This window comes from Sphaerodactylus townsendi, linkage group LG15 (genome assembly GCF_021028975.2).
Source record: "Sphaerodactylus townsendi isolate TG3544 linkage group LG15, MPM_Stown_v2.3, whole genome shotgun sequence".
Lineage (NCBI taxonomy): Eukaryota > Metazoa > Chordata > Lepidosauria > Squamata > Sphaerodactylidae > Sphaerodactylus > Sphaerodactylus townsendi.
Window position 1 is genome coordinate 36,142,335 of NC_059439.1, and position 13,289 is coordinate 36,155,623.

General features: G+C 49.2%; 1 protein-coding gene across 1 annotated transcript; it reads left to right on the forward strand.

Annotated features, from left to right (window-relative positions):
- Positions 1–2,907: 2,907 nt before the first annotated feature.
- On the forward strand, positions 2,908–12,872 carry PABPN1 (poly(A) binding protein nuclear 1). The gene is made up of 7 exons (XM_048517543.1): positions 2,908–3,345; positions 4,460–4,574; positions 7,425–7,492; positions 7,579–7,685; positions 8,501–8,588; positions 10,844–10,998; positions 11,563–12,872. Exons 1-7 carry the CDS (start codon positions 2,923–2,925, stop codon positions 11,600–11,602), a joined length of 996 nt encoding a protein of 331 aa, XP_048373500.1. The 5' UTR covers positions 2,908–2,922; the 3' UTR covers positions 11,603–12,872.
- Positions 12,873–13,289: the final 417 nt, after the last annotated feature.

A 13,289-nucleotide genomic window follows, 5' to 3' on the forward strand; every position in this document is an offset into this window, starting at 1 on the left:
TCTTCTTCTTCTTCTTCTTCTTCTTCTTCTTCTTCTTCTACTCTCAACCTCGCAGGGTTGTTGTGTCTGCTTGGCATCCATCTGCAATTTTTCACTTCTAATAGCATGATAGTTTGTAAATTGCTGACACTGTTTTTATATGCTGACCGCTGTATTTATTTTAAATGGGTTTTAATTGTATATTGTTTAATTATGTTGTTCACCGCCCAGAGCCCTTTGGGGGTAGGGCGGTATAAAAAACTCAAAAATAAATAAATAAACAAACAAACACACACATACATACATACATAAATAGATGTACATAGTGTTGTTTATTTATAATATCGTTTCTTACTGCTATTCACAAAAAATGTTCACAACAACCCTGCGAGGTTGAGAGTTATAGACTTGTATATACTTGAATTATTTCATAATATAGACCTTGCCTGCTTATATACAACATTTGGTGCTGTTGCTTATATTGCTCCCTAGTTTGGCTATCTCATTCGAAGCTGCCGTTTGTGAAGCATGAGTGGCGGGAATGACTGTGGTGCTCAAGGCAGACTGGACTCCAGGCCCTCTCTGTCCAAATAATTATTCTGCCCTGCAGATAAGAGCTGGCACCTTTCAATATTTGGCACTGAAAAGGGCATTGGGCTATTGGTGAACTTGAATAGGAGGCTAGTGGCATCTTACAAAATATATCCTAGTGTCCGCTAGGGTGAGTCAGATGCACCTGTTGAATTGCTGCCTATCAGTCTTTGAAGGTAGCACAGCCTACTCCCCCCGCCACCACACAAAAGTACAACTTGTATTGTGCTTTTGAGAAGTAGAAAAGAAGCTGTTTCAAAGCAGGGTAGCAATGAAAGGTCTGGTTTTGCACGATGGATTTGACATTATTATTATTTAATTTTGCTTCGGGGGTTGGGCAGTCTATAAGACTGATAAATAAATAAAAAATAAATAAATAAAATATCACTGAGCTGCTGGTTCCTTAGCTGGTTGTGGGCTTTTCATTACAATTCATGCCCCACCCAGAGGCCCTGGAAGTTGTGATGTATCAGCCAAGTATTGGTGCGGATCCACAGCAGAGTTGCCTTCTGAATCTGACAATGATTTTGGCGATTCAAAGATGTTCCAAGTGCCGCCCCGTGCCGATTACCACTGGGACGACCTCAGCTGGTTTGTGCCATAGTCACCGAATCTCGAATTTTAAATTGTGGTATTCAGTGACCTTCTTGTGTTCTTTTTCATTGTCACCAGTATGTTGCTATGTTGACGATAGTCAACTTTCTAGTCCTCAATCATGGTGATGGCTGGTGTAGTAAGTGTTGGTTTGGATTTGAAAGTCCCTCAAGATTTTGACCTCCTTTTCTGTGACTTTCTCTGGACAATGTTCCCACCAGTTTTTAGCTGTTCTTATGTTGTAATTCTTGCATAAATTCCAGCGGATCATCTGGGCCACTGAGTTGTGCCTGTTTGTACTCAGTGTGGGAAATCTCTTTGCAGCAGCTGAGGATATGAGCTACCCTTGCAGGGGTGTCGAACTCTGGGCCCTCCAGATGTTATGGACTACAGTTCCCATCACCCCCTGCCAGCATGATGGGAACTGTAGTCCATAACATCTGGAGGGCTGCGGGTTTCGTCAGCTTCTTTGCACAATCTTCACTTCGCATCATCTGATGATTTTTCAGATCTGGCCTTAATTGAATTTGTTCTGACGGTTTGCTCTTGAGCAGCTATAATCCTGATGTTGCAACTGGCTATTATTATTGTTGTTGCTATTATTGTTAGCACTAGAGCTCTGGATTTGCATGATGGGTTTTACTTCATCCTCATTAGTCTTGTCTGCCCCCCTTCTCCTGATGGGTCCATTTACGGCCGCCGACCTATTCAGTAATATATTAAACCACAGGTGTCAAACTCACGGCCCTCCAGATGTTATGAACTACAGTTCCCATCATCCCTTGCCAGCATCATTCTGGCAGGGGATGATGGGAACTGTAGTCCATAACCTCTGGAGGGCCGCGAGTTTGACACCTACGCATTAAACCAATAAAACTACAGAGGAAAAACATTTTGATGTGCATTTTTATTTATTCATTTATTTGTTATTTATTAATTATGTTGATTTGTTTCTATCCCTCCCCGATTGCAGCCAGACGTGCATGTTTATGGCTCTTGCTCCGCACACGAGGGAGGGATTCCAAAAGCGGAAGTCAGACGGCCGCTTTGGGCTTGGCCGCCATTACAGCAGCAGAACCAATCAGAAATTTGGAAGTTCAAGATGTCCTGAAGAAAGGGCGGGACAAAAAAATGGGGCTTCAAACCAATTAAAATAGCGCTATTAGGAACGAAGACAACCAATGCATTGACGCTACCCGATGTGATGTCAAACCCAGGCTCCGTTTCGTCCAATAAACGCGCGCGCGGCCGAATTTGAAAAAAAAATTCTTCACTTCCAGCCAATCATCTCTCGCAGTTTGATTGATTGACGGCGTTGATGAGGGGAAAAAGGCGGGCCAAAAGCCAAGCGGCCCAACGGCGACCTTTCATCCCGCCCTTCAGGCGCGCCGACCAATCACCTCCCAGGACACCGCTAATTCAATCACAGACCTCCTATTTAGCCCGTGCCCTAATTCCTCCCAACCGCCCAATCAGACCGTAGCGCCACCTTGCCTGTGACGGAGACTAGAGCCATGGTGAACCCGCCTCCCCCTCAACCAACCGCCGGCGACCGCCCCGGTGAGCGACGGGTCGACTCCGCCAATGGCACGAGCGCGCAGGGCGCGAGGAAGGCGGCCAGCCTATCCGGCGCGCCGGAGCCGCCGCGGAACGTCGAGGGAGCCAATGGGGGCCCGAGCGCGGAGGTAGCCAATCAGCGCGCGGGAGCGGGTGGCTGGTGCGGCAGGCGGCAGGAGGCGGCGGCGGCGGCGGGGGTCGATGGCGTCTCTGCGGGGCTCCGGCGGCGGCGGCGGCGGGCGGGGGGCGATCGTGGTCTTGGGGGGCGACGGGGAGCCGGGCGGGGCGGGCGGCCTCGGGGTCCCGCCGGCCTCCCAGTACGGGAACGGGCTGGGCGGCGGGGGCCCCGGCGGGGAGCAGGGCGGGGGGCTGCGCGAGGACGACGAGGACATCGAGGAGGGGGAGCTGCCGCTGGAGGCCGCGGGCGGCGGCAGGGGGGGAGGCGGCGGCGGCGGCCCCAGGGGCGCCCTGTCCTCCTCCTCCTCCGCCGCCTCCCACCAGCCCCGGCCCGGGCAGGCGGGGGCGGGAGTCGGGGCAGCCCACCATCACCCCCACCCCGAGGAGATGGAGGAAGAGGCCGGCCTGGGAGAGAGCGACCCCGGGGACTCCGCCATAGAGGACCCCGTGAGTAGCCCGGCGGGGAGGGGGAAGCTGGGGGGGGGGCCCTGGCTGCGGGGGCGGGGGGGGGGACGCTTGCATATATCCCATATATTGCATTGCAATTAAATGCACGCCGGTTTTAAATCACTGCAAATATAAACGCTGTGGATGCTTGCAAGTTCAATGGGGACTGGTGGGAGACCCCAAAACTCAAGGTGGGAGTCCTAACCAAATGGTAGAGCATATAGGAGTGTCCATTTACGGCCCACCAAACCCCTATGCAGGATTTTACTTTGTTTAAAACAAAAACGGCACTGCAATACCTGATTGCCAACCTCCAGGTAGCCTTGCAGTCTTCTTTATTGCATTTCAGTGTTGCTGAAAAAGGGATATCTGCAATACTAGGGATGAGAGATTCTTTAACCTGACCTGGTTCTTGGGAACTTAAAAGCAATTGGCTGCAGGGTGTAAGTCTCCCAATAAGGCCTGGAGATCTCCCAGGATTACTCCTGATCTCCAGAATAGAGAAATCAGTCGCCTGGAGAAGGGGCTGCTTTGGAAGGGTGGGCTTCCGTGGCCTTATGCTTCCCAGGGGTCCAAATCCTGCCTTCTTAAGGCTGTTGTCCTAAATCACCAGGGAAACAAACCCAAACCAAGCTGTGTTTTTTTTGGGGGGGGGGGGAGGAGAGGGGCATGAGGTTGTGTGGACTTGCATTGGAAACACAGGTTGAGGGGGGGCAGCAGGGTTTCGTTTTTGGGGAGGGGGGTTGAGAGACATAAACAGAAATGACTGGGGGGGGGGGTGCCCAGAGGAAGGCAGCTCTTTGAGTGTGTAAGGGGCCTTGTAGTCAGCATTGAACGCAGTCAGGAGTGGTGGCTGCGTAATCGGAAGGAAGTCAGAGATGAAGGGCAGGCCGTTATCTGTTGATGGGAGGGAAGATATCTTTCTCACTGCTGAGCAAAAAAGTGTAAGAGGGAGAGATGAGACTTGTGGCACTCTGTATATAGCAAAGCAGACGTGGTTTGGGAACTAAATCACGTTCCGAGTGAAAGAGAAGGGAAGTGAGAGTGCAGTAGAAATGAAGCACTTTCTTACCTGCGCTCTGTTTTTCTTTCCACCCACCCGTCCCCTGGCCAGGAGCTGGAAGCCATTAAAGCTCGTGTGCGAGAGATGGAGGAGGAAGCGGAAAAGCTGAAAGAATTGCAGAATGAAGTTGAGAAGCAAATGAACATGAGCCCTCCGCCGGGCAATGGTGAGCATCCTCTCCCCGCCCCCGAAATATTCTCTTGTTCTAGATCAGCCATCTGTACATCTGTGTAAGATTCTTAGTCCAAGATGCAGTTCTCTTTGTGTGTTGTGTGGGGGCATTCTCTGGCATTTTTTAGTCTCGGGCCTTTGAGCTCTTGCCCCTTCCGCACACTCAAAATAATGCGTTTTCAAACCACTTTCACAACTGTTTGCAAGTGGATTTTGCTATTCCGCACAGCTTCAAAGAGCACTGAAAGCAGTTTGAAAGTGCATTATTCTGCATGTGCGGAATGAGCCTCTGTGTTGGGACATCCAAAAAGGGCTTACATATTTTTAATCTATATTTGGAATAATGCTGAGAATGTTTGGTGTTTATAGTAACTGATAAGTGATAGCAGATGTAGAGCGGTACTACTCAGAGTAGACAAGTGTTCACCTGTATATAACTGACATATACAGCAGTCTCCCAGCTCCAGGAAAAAGAAACAACACTCCTCACAGTAGGTTCTTTCCAAAGAAGGCTTTTATCACAGAGTTGTTATATGTATACGTTAATATATACAGAGATACGAAACAGTCCAACAAAGTGCTCCGCCAGGCACTTGTTTCCAAAAGGAACACAGTTACAGTACAGTGTAGTTGCTTATATACATAGTTGCACCAATCATAGCCACTGCACAAAGCCAGTGGAAGAAACATGGCAACTTTTCTTGTAAACGTGGGCATGGAATGGCACACTGGTGTAGGAAGCTGTTGTGGGTGGCTAGAAGTGTGACCCAGGCCTTGGCTGAAAGCTTTGGATCAGTCTGGAAAGATCTGATCAGTTGGTTGCTCAAATCTTTTTAGAACCACTTGCTTTGTTAAAGCCCGGAAGGAAATTAACATCTTTGTTAAAGCAAAATGTTTTCATTTGATCAGCGTGATTAATGCTGATTACAGGAACAAGGGGCAGTTGGGAAACGATTAACTTTAAAATGGACTGAGCATCACAACATTTGTTTTTTGAATTAGCAGAAATCAATCACGATGATGAAAGGAACCCAGGATCAATCTATTTTCTTTTTCTGTTTTGGCTTTAGAGAGCTGTTGTCTATTCACAATAGTATCTTTGGCTTTTTCCTTTTAACAGCAGTGTTAACCCATGCCTGTAATGTTAAATTTGATATAAAAGAAAATAATCTTAATTGGGGACTAGCACACTGATAGCTGTTTGGTTCTGGTGGGTTTTCCGGGCTGTGTGGTCGTGGTCTGGTGGGTTTTGTTCCTAACGTTTCGCCTGCATCTGTGGCTGGCATCTTCAGAGGTGTATCACAAAGTCTCACAGAAAAGTTTCACAGACTTTTCTCTGTGATACACCTCTGAAGATGCCAGCCACAGATGCAGGCGAAACGTTAGGAACAAAATCCACCAGACCACGGCCACACAGCCCGGAAAACCCACTAGAACCAGTTGAATCCGGCCGTGAAAGCCTTTGACAATACATTGATAGCTGTTTCTGTGAAGATGCTAGGTATTACAGCAGGAGGCTGGAAGCAGTTTTGTTCAGACACGGTCACATCAGTAGACAATATTTCTGCCATTTTTTTCTGAATACCAGTTATAGTGCTTTAGATGCCAGTGGCTTGCATTAAAATGATGTACAAACACAAACGGTAGCATTCTGGAACTATAATAAAAGGTTTAGGAACCGCATAGAACTCTTAACCGCAGCAGCGATATTGTGAATGGGGCAGCCATCTAAGACATTTAGGATAGCAGGTAACAACAAACTTCTTTTTCTCAAACTTTCTCTCTCCAGGAGACCTGATTGTTGAGGAACATAGCATACTGCAGACATAGGTTTGCATGTGGATTCACACACTCATTTCCTACATGCAACTCTGTGACCTAATATACACACAAAGCTTCTCTGTAAATTGCAGAGGAGGCTTTGTAGTGGAAGTTAGTTGGCAACGGCCACTGCTCTTAGAGAGAGATTCTTAAAATGCTGTAAGTTCAGGGACTGCCTGCGATTCTCAGAACATGGCTTGAAAACCCGTAGCTTAATTAAGTCCCCACTTAATTGGCGACGCCCCGTTTCGCCCCTTGCCTGGAAGTTCTGGAGTGGGAAAGCCCATGGCAGGGAACTCAGTTAACGTTAGAGCAAGTCGGTCCACTCCATGTTGGATAGGGACATTAAAACGAAATATGGGGCTCGTTGTTTTGGTACCCATGTCGCTTCTGGACAACAGGCAAATTGATGGGCCCTCCTCCCTTCTCCCCCCTTTTTCCTTCTATAACATCAAATGGGTCCTACCACCCTTTCCTTTTGGAGTTTGAGGGAACTTGATAGTAGGCGCCATCTTTTGTATTAATTTTGTACTAAATTTTAATAATGCTGCATTTTAATGGGGAGGGTTTATACATATATATTTTTAGAGCCTGTATTAACTAATTTTTGACAGATTTAATCTGATATACGCGCTCTATTTATACGCTGTTCACCGCCCTGAGCCTTTCGGGGGAGGGCTGTCTATAAACCTAATAAATAATAATAAAATAATAATAATCCCTCTTCTCTGAGCACCTTGAGAAACCTTGCTAGTTCTCTTGTTTTTGATTGAGAAACCTTGCTAGTTCTCTTGTTTTTGATTGAGAAACCTTGCTAGTTCTCTTGTTTTTGATTGACTCAAGGCAGCCTAATAGCGACAAAAATCCTCCCTAAAAGTAGCAAAAAATCCTCCCTGACAGTATGGTGATATGGCTGATCTCTTCGGGGCAGGGATTCTCAGAGGAACGCTTTTTCCTGGACCTCAGGAAAAATTCGTTCCTTGGGCTTATTTCTGGAGACTGACACTCCTGCTTTTCTCCACAGCTGGTCCGGTCATCATGTCTTTAGAAGAGAAGATGGAAGCCGATGCCAGGTCCATATACGTCGGCAACGTGAGTGTTTTCTGCCTCTGGGCCTGACGGGGTTAGCAAAAGAGGAGTTCCTATCTTTTCTCATCTCCTCTGCTTTGTTATTCCAGGTGGATTATGGAGCAACAGCAGAAGAGCTGGAGGCTCACTTCCACGGCTGCGGCTCTGTCAATCGCGTGACTATCCTCTGTGACAAGTTCACTGGTCACCCCAAAGGGTGAGTGACTCAATAGGGAAGGAGAAGGGAAGCCGAATTCTGAAGACTCTCCCCTCCTCTTCTTCCCCCCCCCCCCACCCCGGGTGGGGTTCTGTTTGAGGGAAGGAAGGAAATATTTGGGGGAGGGGGATTGGGAATGTATGCAGTATACTTCCTATAAGGAGCAGCAGTGGCGTAGGAGGTTAAGAGCTTATGTATCTAATCTGGAGGAGCCGGGTTTGATTCTTAGCTCTGCCGCCTGAGCTGTGGAGGCTTATCTGGGGAATTCAGATCAGCCTGGGCACTCCCACACATGCCAGCTGGGTGACCTTGGGCTAGTCACAGCTTTTCGGAGCTCTCTCAGCCCCCCCTACCTCACAGGGTGTTTGTTGTGAGGGGGGAAGGGCAAGGAGATTGTAAGCCCCTTTGAGTCTCCTGCAGGAGAGAAAGAAGGGATATAAATCCAAACTCCTCTTCCTCCTCCTCCTCCTCTGCTTCTTCTATAAACCCCCAATTTGTTATGGATTTAACACATAACATCTATTCATTTTAATTTGGCACCTAAAATTGTACTACTGTAATTACGTAGAAGATACTGTTAACCCCGAGAGTAGATGGCTGGAGAAGGCGGCGTCAAACCACCCCACACACAGCCTGTCTAGTAAAGTTTGTGATGTGATGTCACCCCTTGGGTCAGTAATGTCTGCTGTTTGCACAGGGGGCTATCTTTACTCCTAAATACCTAGGATAACCACAAATGTTCAAAGTTTTTAAATTACTGCATTTTTCCCATGTTGGTAGCTGGTGCTCAGTCACTGTTCTTCTGTCCCACGCAGGTTTGCTTACATTGAGTTTTCGGACAAGGGGTCGGTGCGGACTTCCTTAGCGCTAGATGAGTCCCTCTTCCGGGGAAGGCAGATCAAGGTAGGTTGGCCTCCTTCCAACTTCAGCACATCAGACAGACCCTGCAAAGGGTTTTGTTGTTGAGGAGTTAGTGCAGGGGTCTCTCCCATCTCTTCCCATCTGGGGAATTCAGATTAGTCTGTACACTCCAGCACATTCCAGCTGGGTGACCTGGGGCTAGTCCCAGTTCTTCGGAGCTCTCTCAGCCCCACCCACCTCACAGGGTGTTTGTTGTGAGGGGGGAAGGCCAAGAAGATTGTCAGCCCCTTTGAGTCTCCTACAGGAGAGAAAGGGGGGGATATAAATCCAAACTCCTCCTTCCGGTGAGCCAAGAATTAAGTTGCCTGCCATTCTTTCCTAGTTCTCTGTTCTTTCCCTGCGGTCAAAATTCAGATGTGATCTCCCAAGCAGGGAACTACCCAGTGTTATTGAAGGTGCTCCTGTAAAGTACTGATACTGCTAGACAAAACTTGAGAGCCTGCGGGAAAAAAAACATTGCCGGGGCGGGCGGCATGGCTACACTGGCAAAGCATCTACTTGTCATACCCAAGGTCCCTGGCATCTCCAGTTAAAAAGGAGTAAGCAGTGAGTGATGGGAAAGACCCCAACCTGGCTGCTGCTAGCCTGAGAGGACCATACTGACCTCCATGGACTAATGTTCCGATTTAATACATGACAGCTTTGTGTATGCGCAAGTTATGGGCTGTGGATTCTGAGTCCTGACCATGGAGCGGGTTGGGGGCGGCATGCTGGGGGAAGCAATGTACTTTTTTATTTGGTAGCATTTAAAATTTTAAATCAGCCATCCATCCATTTCTTGGTCGGTAAATGAGTACCTAGCTCATAGCTAGGGGTTAAAGAATAGCCGGGGAAAGCAATGGCAAACTACCCCACAAAAACGGCTTGCCTATAAAATCACCGCTCGCAGGGATACCCCAGGGTCGAACACGACTGAAGGGGGAACTTTACCTTTACTTTAAAATGTTTACATCCCGCTTTTCCTGAATGCTCAAAACACTTTCCAGCGTTGACAAGGGGAGCTCCGACATTGATAAGCACGCGGGAGGGGGAAATATCAGTGGGATTGTCACGGGGAATGTTTTCCACCGCGTTGCAGCTGACTTTCTAAGAAGTAATAAAGAGGGCCTTTTAAAACCCATCCAGGCTGTCCCGGGGAGGGAGTTGGGGAATCTTGATCCTCTTTGATCTGAGATTGCAAATGCCTTAACAGTCCAGGTGCTCAGGAGCAACAGCCGCAGAAGGCCATTGCTTTCACCTCCTGCACGTGAGCTCCCAAAGGCACCTGGTGGGCCATTGCGAGTAGCAGAGTGCTGGACTAGATGGACTCTGGTCTGATCCAGCAGGCTCTTTCTTATGTTCTTAAGGCCCTTGCTTTCACCTCCTGCCTGTGAGCTCCCAAAGGCACCTGGTGGGCCACTGCGAGTAGCAGAGTGCTGGACTAGATGGACCCTGGTCTGATCCAGCAGGCTCGTTCTTATGTTCTTAAGGCCCTTGCTTTCACCTCCTGCCTGTGAGCTCCCAAAGGCACCTGGTGGGCCACTGCGAGTAGCAGAGTGCTGGACTAGATGGACTCTGGTCTGATCCAGCAGGCTCGTTCTTATGTTCTTAAGGCCCTTGCTTTCACCTCCTGCCTGTGAGCTCCCAAAGGCACCTGGTGGGCCACTGCGAGTAGCAGAGTGCTGGACTAGATGGACTCTGATCCAGCAGGCTCGTTCTTATGTTCTTAAGGCCCTTGCTTTCACCTCCTGCCTGTGAGCTCCCAAAGGCACCTGGTGGGCCACTGCGAGTAGCAGAGAGCTGGACTAGATGGACTCTGGTCTGATCCAGCAGGCTCTTTCTTATGTTCTTAAGGCCACTGCTTTCACCTCCTGCATGTGAGCTCCCAAAGGCACCTGGTGAGCCACTGTGAGTAGCAGAGTGCTGGACTAGATGGACTCTGGTCTGATCCAGCTGGCTTGTTCTTATGTTCTTAATCCCTTCAAGGATGTAGATTGCAATCTCAAAGGGCTTTAGAGTCAGACCAGTGCCGTGAACTGAGCCCAGAGGAAACGAGTCGGCAGCTCACGCTATGCAGCTGGTCTAACTAGTCCTTGCAACCAGCCGGCATCTGCATTTTGCACCCGTTTCTTAGTTGTTGACAAGGGCAGGCCCTTCTAAATGTCCTGGTCTCTGGGGAGAATGTTTGACTGCTGTTCTCGAAGCGGTGCATTTGCAATGTGCCTTCCAACACCTGTCGTTTTGGGGTTTTTTTGCAGGTGATACCCAAACGGACCAACCGCCCTGGAATCAGCACCACAGACCGGGGCTTCCCCCGGACCCGGTACCGAGGGAGGGGATCCGGCTTCAGCAGCTCCCGGGCCCGATTCTACACTGGCTTCAGTAGCAGGCCGCCCCGAGGGCGTGCTTACAGGTCTGTCAGAGCCGCGGCAATGGGGTGGAGGGGGGCACGGAGTGGGTGGGTCTGGGAATAAACTGGAATGGGTTTGGGGGTCTTTTTGGGGTTGAGCAGGGAACTCTGGGAGTCAGCTCTCAAGAGAAGGGGACCATGTCCATGTTTTGTTGACAAGGGCAGTATGATTAAGTGTTGAAATAATACGGGAGGTTGGAAAACTGTCCCACTGATACTAGTGTCTTTTTATATGATATTCCAAGGGGCTTAAGCATTTAAAATCTTGAGAGGCTAAAGTTTCAAACCGTTCGCTTTGATATTTTATCGCAAGAATTCCACTCCACCCCACAACCTTCTTTATCAGCTCCTTGAAATCACATTTAAAAGATAAGGTTTGAAACTCTTGAAATCCAAAAAAATCTGCTCCAAAGCACCCCAGGTTATTAATTTCGTACCTAAGTTTTGTTTCAGCCGTAAAATATTCCCAGTCCTCTGTCTTAGATCTTTTTCCCGCTTTGGGGATGACTTTTAATTCGTCGCCTTCGACGGCTTTCCATTGACACTTCTTTCTCCTTCTCTCCACAGGGGCCGGGCCAGAACGACCTCATGGTATTCCCCTTACTAAAAACAAAAAAAAGTGGTTGTTTTAGGAAGGAGGAAAAAAAAAGAAAAAAAATATGAAGATTGTTACCATGACGGAAAAAAAAAATACTGTGGGGGGAGGAGAAAGTGTTAAACGCTGTGCAGCGAAAGGGGGCCCGCTTTCCTTGGGTGGGAGGGTCCTAAGGGGAGGGCGCGAGGGCATCCTGTAAATTGGCTTTTCACCCACTGGTCTCGGCGGCCCATGATGCCGTGCCCTGCCGGCCCTCCGCCCTCCGTTTCCTCTTCCTCCGCCTGCCGCAATTGTCAAGCGTTAATGGAACCACTTTTCTGTTGTTGTGGCCTAGCATTTCCGGAGGGGCAGTTTGCGAGGAGGGCTGCCGCCACCCCCTTCCCCCCCCAAAAAAACCACTCGATCTCTTTTTTTTGTTGGAGCTGTTGTGGGTTCTTTTACTCGCTGTATTTTACTTTCGGCCTGCCCCCCCACGCCTGCCCCCCGTACTGGTTTCTTGTGTGCCTGTGTGTGCGCTTGCGTGTCCCGACGCCTGGTAGTTTTTATGTGGGGGGGTGATGGCGGTGCCTCCTGCAGTCATGTTGTTGTCGCCCCCCCCCCCGCCCCCCAATTCACGAGTTCGCCGCCACAACGCTTTAGTTGCCAGTCTCGGCGTGGCACAAACAGCCTGGCATTCTTGGGTGTGTGTGAGAAACGCGTTCCTGCATTTCCCCCTTCCCTTTGTAGCCCCTTGTTCGTACCATTGAATTCTGGTTTTTCACCCTAACTCTTCATTCAAAATTGAGGTAGGGTGTTTCCTGCAAAAAATATATATATATAAAAAATAACCCCCCTTAACTGCAGGATCTTCTGTCCCTCCTTCCTTTCACTTATTTTCTCCAATCTCCCCCCCGCCCCCCCCCCCCAAAAAAAACCTTCCCCGGTCTACCCTTGCTGCTTCCGTCGCGTTTCCTTCCACCCTCCCCTGGGATATGTTATATGCCTTGTTTGAGTGTCTTTATCTTTACAGGTTCCTTTATTTTTTAGCCTGAAGAGACACCACCGAAACCTGAAGTTCTAGAGACCCGGGGCAGGGAGAAGACTCCCTTGAGGGCTTGGCGGGTGTGGGGCGGACCCCCCGGGGCCCTTATTTCTTTTAGGAGAGAGTGACTTTGAAAAAATGAGAGAAAGGGAGAGAACATTCAGGTGGGGGTGGGGGTGGGGGGGGAGTGTAATGAGGAAGAAACAGAGAAACTGTTATGAGGGTGGACAAATAATAAAGATGTTTTTGGAAGAAAGAAAAGTTGCACGTGGTTTTATTGTGAGGATCCGTTGGCTCTCTTCTCGCAAGCCAAAGGAGCTGTGTGCCTTAATTTTGAGCACACACATGCAGGAGCTATAGCGATGTTCAGAAGCTGTGAAGGTACAAAGCTATGCAGTGGCGGCGGAGGTTAAGAGCTCGTGTATCTAATCTGGAGGAACCGGGTTCGATTCCCTGCTCTGCCGCCTGAGCTGCGGAGGCTGATCTGGGGAATTCAGATTAGCCTGGGCACTCCCACACGCGCCAGCTGGGTGACCTTGGGCTAGTCACAGCTTCTCGGAGCTCTCTCAGCCCCACCTACCTCACAGGGTGTCTGTTGTGAGGGGGGAAGGGCAAGGAGATTGTCAGCCCCTTTGAGTCTCCTGCAGGAGAGAAAGGGGGGGATATAAATCCAAACTC